Below are 10,879 nucleotides of genomic sequence, written 5' to 3' on the forward strand. Positions count from 1 at the left end.
TTCCGGGACTCCACCTTCCATAGTGCGTTTCTTCCGGACTTTTCTAGAACCTTCTAGAACCTGCCATAAATGCACCGGATCATTTCCAAACTTGGAATATGACTTCCTATATATGAATCTTTTTCTCCGGACCATTCCGGAACTCCTCGTGATGTCCGGGATCTCATCCGGGACTCCGAACAAATATTCGAACTCCATTCCATATTCAAGTTCTACCATTTCAACATCCAACTTTAAGTGTGTCACCCTACGGTTCGTGAACTATGTGGACATGGTTGAGTACTCACTCCGACCAATAACCAATAGCGGGATCTGGAGATCCATAATGGCTCCCACATATTCAACGATGACTTTAGTGATCGAATGAACCATTCACATACGATACCAATTCCCCTTGTCACGCGATATTTTACTTGTCCGAGGTTTGATCTTCGGTATCACTCTATACCTTGTTCAACCTCGTCTCCTGACAAGTACTCTTTACTCGTACCGTGGTATGTGGTCTCTTATGAACTTATTCATATGCTTGCAAGACATTAGACGACATCCCACCGAGAGGGCCCAGAGTATATCTATCCTTCGTCGGGATGGACAAATCCCACTGTTGATCCATATGCCTCAACTCATACTTTCCGGATACTTAATCCCACCTTTATAACCACCCATTTACGCAGTGGCGTTTGGTGTAATCAAAGTACCTTTCCGGTATAAGTGATTTACATGATCTCATGGTCATAAGGACTAGGTAACTATGTATCGAAAGCTTATAGCAAATAACTCAATGACGTGATCTTATGCTATGCTTAATTGGGTGTGTCCATTACATCATTCATATAATGATATAACCTTGTTATTAATAACATCCAATGTTCATGATTATGAAACTAATCATCCATTAATCAACAAGCTAGTTTAAGAGGCATACTAGGGACTTCTTTGTTGTCTACATATCACACATGTACTAATGTTTCGGTTAATACAATTATAGCATGATATATAAACATTTATCATAAACACAAAGATATAAATAATAACCACTTTATTATTGCCTCTAGGGCATATCTCCTTCAGTTTCCACTTTAAAGCAATCCATCACATTTCCCTCCGATGAACCAGTTACGAGTATGCCAATTCGAAATTATGACCTGACCTTTTTGTCCACTAATGCTCCTGTTTTAGATGCCATTTGTTCACAGGTGCCAGGTCCTGCAGTCGACGTTCCTCCTGCGTCGCCGCAAGCCGCATCGCCAGTGTCGCCGATCGACGTGCATGGCACGGCCATGCAGGGCACGCCCCGCGTGGCCTCTGCCTCGCCCTCGCCTGGGGCCGCGTCGCCCACTGTCCCTGCATCGCACATGGCACCGGGGCAGCCCGTGCCGCCTACTGCCGATACTCTAGCCGCGGCACCTTCGGCTGCTCCTCCTACTGGTTCCACGCATGCTATGGTAACTCGTGCACGTGATCACACAAGGACGGAGAAGGTCTACACCGATGGGACGGTCCGTTATGATCCTCGACGACGAGCATTCTTTGCTGCACCATCCTCTCACCGGGAAGCATTAACGGAGCCTGCTTGGTCCTCCGCCATGGCAGATGAGTTCGCTGCTCTCACACAGACAGGCACATGGAAATTGGTCCTACGCCCTCCTGGAGTTAACATTGTTGGCAGTAAGTGGATTTTTAAAACTAAACACCGTCCTGATGGTAGCATTGACAAACACAAGGCTCGATTGGTCGCACGAGGTTTCACTCAGCAGCATGGCATCGACTATGGCGACACTTTTAGTCCGGTTGTGAAGCCCGCGACAGTCCGACTTGTGCTCTCCCTTGCAGTATCTCGTGGCTGGTGTCTACGTCAAGTTGATGTTAGCAATGCCTTTCTTCATGGATTTCTGAATGAAGACGTCTATATGCAGCAGCCCCCAGGTTTTGAGGATGCACGATACCCTTCCCATGTCTGCAAGCTCCAGCGGTCTATCTATGGTCTGAAGCAGTCGCCACGCGCCTGGTATGCTCGTCTGAGTCAGCGTCTGTTTGAGCTTGGCTTTTCGGCATCTAAAGCCGACACATCTCTGTTTTTCTTCTCTCGAGATGGTGTTGAGATTTACATGTTGGTTTATGTCGACGACATTGTTATCTCTGGCTCTACATCTGAGGCAGTTGATCGCCTGGTACATGCCCTTGCTGCTTCGTTCCCCATTAAGGATATGGGACAGCTGGATTATTTCCTTGGATTAGAAGCATCTTACAATTCAGGGGGCATGACATTGACTCAGCGGAAGTATGCACTTGACCTTCTTCATCGAGTCAATATGGAGAATTGTAATTCAGCTCCTACTCCTCTGATGACATCAGAGAGGCTAGCTCGTGATACGAGCACTTGCTCTTAGTACCGATGATGCTTTCGGTACCGCAGTGTTGTGGGAGGCTTACGATATCCGACCACGACATGCCCGGATATTTCATTTGCTGTGAATAAGGTGTGTCAGTATCTCTCTCAGCCTACTGACGCTCATTGGGAAGCAGTGAAGCGAATTTTGCGATATGTCAAGGGGACTCTCCAAGTTGGCTTGCAGATTCGGAGATCTCCGTCAATCATCATTAGTATTTTTACTGATGCAGATTGGGCTGGCTGTGTGGATGGTCGTAGCACGAGCGGATTCGCCGTGTTTGTTGGTTCGAACATTATCTCGTGGAGTTCAAAGAAACAACCAACAGTTTCGAGGTCCAGCATTGAGGCAGAGTACAAAGCCTTAGCAAATGGCGCTGCTGAAGCATTATGGGTTGATTCACTTCTTAGAGAGCTTAGCATAACTCAGCAGCGTCCTCCCATATTATGGTGCGATAATCTTGGGGCTACATACCTGACAGCTAATCCAGTTTTCCACGCTCGCATGAAACACATTGAGGTAGATTTCCACTTTGTGCGTGAACGAGTTGCAGCAGACTTATTGGATGTCAGGTTTATTTTCACTAATGATCAGTTGGCCGATGCGTTTACTAAACCGGCCACAAGACAGATGCTAGACAGATTTAAGAACAATCTCAACCTAGTTAGCAGAGGTTTAGATTGAGGGGGAGTGTTAAGTAGTCTAGCCTATTGTATAATTGTATGTATACGTGTATTGTACATGTACTGATCCTTATATAAAGTGGAAAGACGTGAGGGCTGCTCACCCCACGCAAAACCCTAAACCATCTCTTTTATCTATCTTCCCCTGGCTCGTCGATATTTGTTCTATTTCCGAGTTCTACCAGACTGCATTCACGGCCTCATCTCCTCCAACCGACTAGGCAAGGAGAAGGCCTAAGGTCCAGGTGAGCCCAACTCCTTCTCACCTCTTCCATCCGTGAGAGATTTTTTCTTTTCCGAATCCCCAGGTTGATGTTGGATTTTCTCTATGAAGTCAGATGTTTTTGGTTATGAGGTATTGCTTCAGGAGTCCATTAGTTCGCGGGGCATCAATTATATGGCAACTTGCTAATCCTCAGTTGTGAACTTGGATCTGTAGTCCGCGCTTGCTCCATTTGAGGTGAGAATGCTTCCATACAACTACACGCTATATTTTAAAACGGAGGGAGTGATAATAAGACTATCTCTGTTGTATATTGAAGCATTTTTTTGCAGTGTGGTTGTGATGGCATAAAAATCAAATATACAACTTGTGTGTATATGCCGGGTTACCGGATTTTAAGTTTCAATCTCTCAGTTCACCTTTGCTCTTTTTCCAGTATGGCTTGTAGGTTCTTCAAGACATGTGCGCTAGCCGATTGTCTTCCAACACAACGAGAGGTGTCAGTCTCGCATCCACTGACCAAGCGGCGAGGAGGAGCTCCACCGTGAAGGAGACAGTGGACTGGCAATGCCTCATTGCTACAACAGTGGTGTCATTTAGATGCGTTCAACCTTGGTGTCAGGATCCTAAGGGAGGCAAGTTCACCTCACAGCCCCCATTCTAGGCCATCAAGATCATTTTTATCCTCAATTTGTTTTCTAAGAACATAATATTTTGGGTTGCTAGACACTCGATTTTTCAGCATTTCAGTCGTTTGTATGACATGAGGTAATGAAAAGGCTGTGGTTGTAATATGGTTTCACGCTTGACTATTTTAGTGCCCATTGTTGCAGGTTTAATTTTGTGTTGTATTTTTTCTTTTGCTACAGCTTGTTAATAACTCTATTTTGTAATTTTTTATATGGTTGCAGCTCAAGAAAGTGATTCTAGACCACAAGCCTGTATCGATAATGTGAGGTAAGTTTCATTTCAGAGCTTGCAAATTTCAGAATTTCACAGGATAATTATTTTCAATATGGTGGATTTCTAAGAAAAAAAGAAGAGACACATTTTAAGATGTGGTGATAACTCTTGTGGAGTGTGTACTTGATTTGATGATATAGCCTAGGTTGCTTAGCTAGAAAGAATACCATCTAAAAAGTGTTTCATGTTTCAGATAAGTTGCCTTGTTGGAAGCCATTAAGCATCTTTGGTACTGCTTGCTCACCAATGATCTGGAAGTGTTTTGTTCTCAGTACTTGCATGATAGAGAAAGAAACTGGTTATTCCTAATTCCTAAATGTGCTATTGCAGATCCAAGGTGAGCTCATCCTATTTTGTTCATTAAATCTCAGGAGAAAATTCATCTCCCGTTCATAAACATTCATGAAAATCCTGTAGTCCTTTAGGCTCTTCCTACTGGTTATCAATAGAAAATCTATAGTTTTTATTTTCTAAATGGGTTATTGGAAAGAGGATACTCCATGTGGTTCTTTGCCCCATTTGTGCTTTGTTCATCAATATGCACTGGAGATGTTTAATATATGTAACTTGCAGAAATTTAATGTCTTATTCTCCTTTGTAGGTCCTGTGTTGGTTAGTGTTTACAGTATTTTGCTCATGCGCGGCCCATCATAGGAATCAGCGAGCGGTGGCTCAAGCGATACGGGGCGGGGGCGAGCGTCGGACGGTGCACCAGACTGGACATGTGGTAGGAATGGCGGTCAAGACCACGGGTGCAGCTTGGGGAGTGGACCATCTACGAAGCTTGATGGGCCTGCTACATCTCTGCCTTACAGAAGTGGCCACCGCCATTGACCCTCCTCTAACGCAGGAGGGTCCTCCTCAAATCATGGGGGAGGGCGGCCGGAGAGTGCAAGCGGAGGTGGGAGGCGCTTGTGGTGTAGTACAAGGTGGGTGCAGCGTTGGGATGTATGGTTCGGGGTATCAACGGAGCACCACTCTGCAAGTGTTCTGTATCTGCGAGCCTGCGATGTCTGTCATTCTACCTCTGTTTCAGGTGAGATGCTCCTGTTATTTTTTTATTCGGGGGTAGGCAGAATAAGAAAGGCGCTAGCATATTTCATCGTGTTAAAAGCTGGCTCTTGTTCTTACGGATTGTGCAATAATTATTAGTTTCTATGATGTACCTGAAGTTAAATGGTTTTTCTTGTGCCTACAGTATATGAAAGCAGCTTCTGGAGTGTTGTTTAGATATTTTATTAAAAAGCACTAGACTATTAGTATGGAGGAACTCATCATGAATCTATTCGCTTCCTGAAAGATTCCTCTTTTATGGATGATTTGTCATCCCCCACCAAAAAAATGTTAAAGGAGGTATGAATGATGCGGATTAGATTTCTCGAACCTCGTCATATAACTCTCTTGAAGTATTGCGTTCTTGATGCCTTGATGGTGCCAGATTAGTTTAATTTGTCGCTATAATATATAAGGAACTATGGCAGGCACCTCTTTTGAATACTTCGTATTTTCTTCCTTATTTATCAGTTCATTTGTCCCTGTGTCAGTGCTGCATCTGGAGGTTCCATGTCTGCCATTTGTGCCTCGGTATTCAGGTGTGTTTCTTTCCTTTGGTGCTGCCCTGTTCTACCATATGCTACTTGACTCATATTTCTCTCCTCGCTTCTACTCTTGCGCTTTGCAGAATCTTGGATTTGGTATCCTTGTCCTGGGCTATTGTTCTGTGCTCAGCTGCATGTTTTGAGGTTTGGTTTGGTAGCATTAGTCCTTTGAGGTTGCAGGCTTGCAGCCGGAACCTTCACACACTAAAATAATTAGGAATTAGGAAACCTGAGAACTGATTTACTGTTGTTTTAGTCAATACACCATTCTTTTTTTGGAAACTTGAAACTAACTAAATTTGGTTTAGCCTCATGTTTTTTCAGCTTAGAATTACAAAATCTGTAACATATATGAAGGTATAGAATTACAGTTCACAGTATGAAGTGATGTTACAGTTCAGACCTAAGTTCTGTATGAAATGATGTTTTTTCAGCAAGTATTTGTTGCCTGAGAAGGAAAAAATTATGTGTTGACATGTGACATGCATATGTGGTTTATCTCGAAGCATGTTTTGAACTTGGCTTAATTTCTTGGGTTCAGGGGTGTGGAGTTGGAAGAAGTTTATTTACTTGCATAATGCTTTTACTAATTTACTCTAACATTACACTTCAGCTTTACTTTCCCATTTGTCTAATGTTTGATGTGAGCAAGGAACATCGGGTGCAGAGGTGCTTGTCTGATCTTTTTGCATGTGCTGAGATGCAAATTTAACTACAGCTAAATTTCTTCAATTGTACGTTGAACTGCTTATTAATCACAACACTCCTACCGACCAAGCATTTATGCGACTTGGTGAAAGAACAACCTCGATTAATTACATCATAAATAGTAGTTTGCGACCAGTAAGTATCTTTATCTTTTCTTCTATTGGATAACTTCCTTCCATATTTTGTTTTTTTGCGCAGCGAGAAATTTGGTAATTTTCTTAGGGTCTTATACTCCTATAAATACATAAAATTGTTAGATTCTCCTGTGTGAAATTGAGCACCGGCGCGGACTCGATTGAGCACCGGCGCGGACTTGAGGGATGCGGAAGGTCATCATAGAAACAAAAACGGATCAACTAATTTTTTGTGTACTATGTAGAGATTGCATTGCTTAACCTCTAAGTGATTTTGTATGGATGCTTTGATCTAAGTGGAAGTGACAGGTCACAGAATTAGTGCAGAGTGAGTGGCCTATATTGTGCTCTGCATAAAAGACATTTACATAGTTTGACAGATAGTTACACCAGTACTTGTGTATAATAGTGTGTTAACAAACTCCATTATACATATACAAATTTATCTAATAGTCCAGCACCTACTAAGGTTGAACCAAGCAGTATCTCAGGCTTCAAATAAAAATATTGTCCATGTTTTGTTTTCCTAGACAGACTAACGACTGAAGCAGCTCATACTAAGAAGCTCTCTGGTATAGTTCTCTCAAAGAACTTCCGACTCACTGTTTTGGTTCAACGAGATTACTTTTTAGATAATATAGGAAATTGTCATTTCGCACTCTTTGGTTTCTGAATGGCATTTCACAGGGAGTGAGTGCCGTAAATTTCACATGCCAGGGTCAGCACATATCACTCTGTTTTATTTCACATACCCATTGTCCCTTTCTTTTCTACTATTTTATTCTTCCCAAAATTTCCACAAGGTTATTTATTATATTTAGAAAATATGGTATTACATATGCATTGTTGATTGCGTCTTTTCTCTTTCGATCTATATCTCAGATGTTCTGAGACTTAGATACTAGGAAAACCTCTTGGATAATTAGGTCTTGAAACTGAATCTAAAAGAAGGTTAATGTCATCTACCTATTAACCACTTCACATATAGGATATAGTAGTCATTGATGACCCTGTTTTTTTTAGGAAGTTAGATGTGTTGGCTACTGTAAGTGTTACTTGTGCCATCACCACCAGTACAATTAACATGTTGGCTGCAGAATCAAGGGCCATAAGGGAGCCTCGTGTTGTTCAGAAGACAACCAAGGTTGGCATCTTTTTAATTCTTATCGTTCGTGCAAGTAAGGTCAGAAGGATGCTAAGGGAAATCCAAATCCAAGGTCAGTTCAATGACTTCACGTGTCGCTCAGTCTTATTGTTTTGAGGACCTACTGCAAATATGCCCACCTTGTCTGTTCAATAGGCAATCATGTGGAAAGCGCGTCATATGATGTGAAATCTGTTATCATGACAAAGAGGGAAGGGCACAACCATGAAGTTCGAGCAGCCAGATATAGAGGGCATGTGAGCGATGGTTCTGGGAGTGCTCTCAGAGGCCAACTGGAGTCATTCAACTTCCTCTTCAGGATTGACAGAGCCAGGACTATGATCTGCCTTGCTACCTGCAAATGCAGCATGGTCAGCTAACCGATTGATGATTTGGGATATTACGAGTTAGGCCCAGTTTATCACTTTCTTCCAGTTTATGGCCTCATTGTGATGCCTTTTTTCCTTTGCCTGCTATAATTTATGTATTAATACTCTACTGGTTCATTATACTCCAATCTAGAGGTTTTCCAATACTGCGATGGACTTCATTTTCAGAATCTTGTTATATTAAGAAAAAAACAATGTAGTTTACACAGTTCAGAAATTCTCAATTTGCATAAAATATATTATGTGTTACTTGTGAAACTAATTTGGGGTACTCGCACAAGAAAATGAATACCCAGCCATTATGTGGGCTTAATGATTGTATGTCTTCAAATAAAAATACGGCTATTATGTGTTCTTACTGTGCTACCTGCGTCAAGAAAGTGGATACTCGACTAATATGTGACCAAAACAACTCCAGACAAACTAATGGATCTTTCGGTGACCGTTTGAGCTTTCGTTGTCCATATTTCTTTTATTGAGTTACACATCATTGAGACTAAAGCATGTGTTTATGTCACATGGAGTTGATACAATTTATAGTTATTGTTATATCAGTATAGAAACTCTTTTTTTTTATAGAAACTCCTTTTGTATTTATAGTCACATGGAGCGCTGAAAACATCCTCATTTGTATTTGAACTGGGTAACCACTTGTGATGTCATTTAGCAATCATGATATGAATTTCTATTGGCAGAGTGGTGATGATGGCGCTCTCTGGATAGAATGGCAGAAGATGAAACCGCTGCTGATTACTGAAATTGTTTTATTTTATAGCTTACTATTATATCTAAGATAGCTTTGTTCATTGTAATCTGGTATAATGTATAGAGTTTTACGATGACATTACTGTTACTTCACTTGCAATATGGTATTGTTGCTCCTTCAAAATTTGTGTTATTACTTGAATAATTATTCAGTCTGGTGCTATTATGGATATTTTGTTTCCATTCCTGTTAATAATGATATATACTTTTTCTGCCTGAGATCAAAGTACCTGCTTCACAGTACGCATAATATGAAGTCTGCAAATACAAATACAAATGCTTACTGAGGTCATATATAACATCATGATAAAACATAGTTACAATAGTTTCTTGCTTATGTCTTTGCGCCGGCGATGGCTTTACTGAACTTATATCGTTTCTTTTATTCGACCTTGCTTTATTCATTGGCTTTGATACTTTATAGACAACAATCATAGGCTAGAAAGGAAGTGTGCTAGAATTATGTTGCAGGCCGTAAGTACAATATGTGGATGGATCAAGAACTATATATGATGCATTTCTTTCTGCTTGGTCAGCATAAGTTGATGAAGAAACTTTGGCCTCATTAATAATGTGTAAACTTGTTGGGCGGCAGGCTTTTGTCAGGCGGTGGCGGGAAATCCTAGCGCATGCAATTGCATGGCCTGTTGTAGCCAACAGCAGCTGCAGCCTGTGGACAGGGGGGCCTCCTCTTTTCTCTGCCTCCAGCACTCTGGTTTTCAATTGCTAACAGATGTTTTTCTAAACACGATAACACGATGTGTGCAGGTTTGAGGAAGAAGAGAAGAAGGAAGTATCGGCAACCCCGCAATCGGCAAACGAGTACAAGATGCATTCCCCTAGGCCCATAAAGGTGAAGTGTCGTGTAGTCGACGTTCACACGACACCACTAGAAGAATAACACCACAACTTAAATATCATAACATTGAATACTACTCAACCATACTTCACTACTAACATTTAGACTTCACCCATGTCCTCAGGAACTAAACGAACTACTCACGAGACATCATATGGAACATGATCAGAGGTGATATGATAATGAATAACAATCTGAACATAAACCTTGGTTCAACGGTTTCACTCAATAGCATCAATAACAAGTAGAAATCAACACCGGGAGAGTTTCCCCTATCAAACAATCAAGATCAAACCCAAATTGCTACAGCGGTGACGAGGTGCAGCAGGTGGAGACGGCGGTGATGATGATGAAGATGATGGTGATGGTGATGGAGATGATGTCCAGCTCGATGGCGGTGACGATGGCGTCGATTTCCCCCTCCGGGAGGGAATTTCCCCGGCGGATTCCTCGCCCGCCGGAGAGCTCTTTTCTCTCCGGTGTTCTCCGCCCCGCAGAGGCGGCTGTGACTCTTCGCGACGTACCCTCTGGAGCTTAGGTTTTCGGGACGAAGGAGTACGCGAAGAAAAGGAGGCGAGAGGGGGCTGTGGGCCCCCTCCTCACAGGGCGGTGTAGGATAACGTTGCATAGAAAACAAAAAATTTCCTACCGCGAATACGCAATCCAAGCCAAGATGCAATCTAGAAGACGGTAGCAACGAGGGGGTATCGAGTCTCACCCTTGAAGAGATTCCAAAGCCTACAAGATGAGGCTCTTGTTGCTGCGGTAGACGTTCACTTGCCGCTTGCAAAGCGCGTAGAAGATCTTGATCACGATCGGTTCCGGCGCCACGAACGGGCAGCACCTCCGTACTCGGTCACACGTTCGGTTGTTGATGAAGACGACGTCCACCTCCCGTTCCAGGCGGGCAGCGGAAGTAGTAGCTCCTCTTAAATCCGACAGACACGACGGCGTGGTGTCGGTGGCGGTGGAGAACTCCGGCGGAGCTTCGCTAAAGCTACGCGGAAGATATGGAGAGCAGGG

At 42.7% G+C, this 10,879-nt stretch overlaps 1 protein-coding gene across 3 annotated transcripts; it reads left to right on the plus strand.

Moving 5' to 3' along the window:
• The first annotated feature begins 4,873 nt into the window (after window positions 1-4,873).
• On the plus strand, window positions 4,874-6,040 carry LOC124687622. Of its 3 annotated transcripts, XM_047221396.1 has the most exons (3): window positions 4,874-5,295; window positions 5,804-5,851; window positions 5,941-6,040. In XM_047221396.1, the coding sequence occupies exons 1-3, from the start codon at window positions 4,993-4,995 to the stop codon at window positions 5,998-6,000; spliced, it is 411 nt and encodes a 136-aa protein (XP_047077352.1). In that variant the 5' UTR covers window positions 4,874-4,992; the 3' UTR covers window positions 6,001-6,040. The 3 variants fall into 3 exon arrangements, with proteins under 3 accessions (XP_047077352.1, XP_047077350.1, XP_047077353.1); XM_047221394.1 differs by lacking the exon at window positions 5,941-6,040 and having other exon boundaries at window positions 5,784-5,925; XM_047221397.1 differs by lacking the exons at window positions 5,804-5,851; window positions 5,941-6,040 and adding an exon at window positions 5,458-5,676.
• The last annotated feature ends 4,839 nt before the right edge of the window (window positions 6,041-10,879 follow it).

Source organism: Lolium rigidum, chromosome 2 (genome assembly GCF_022539505.1).
Source record: "Lolium rigidum isolate FL_2022 chromosome 2, APGP_CSIRO_Lrig_0.1, whole genome shotgun sequence".
NCBI classification, from domain to species: Eukaryota; Viridiplantae; Streptophyta; class Magnoliopsida; order Poales; family Poaceae; genus Lolium; species Lolium rigidum.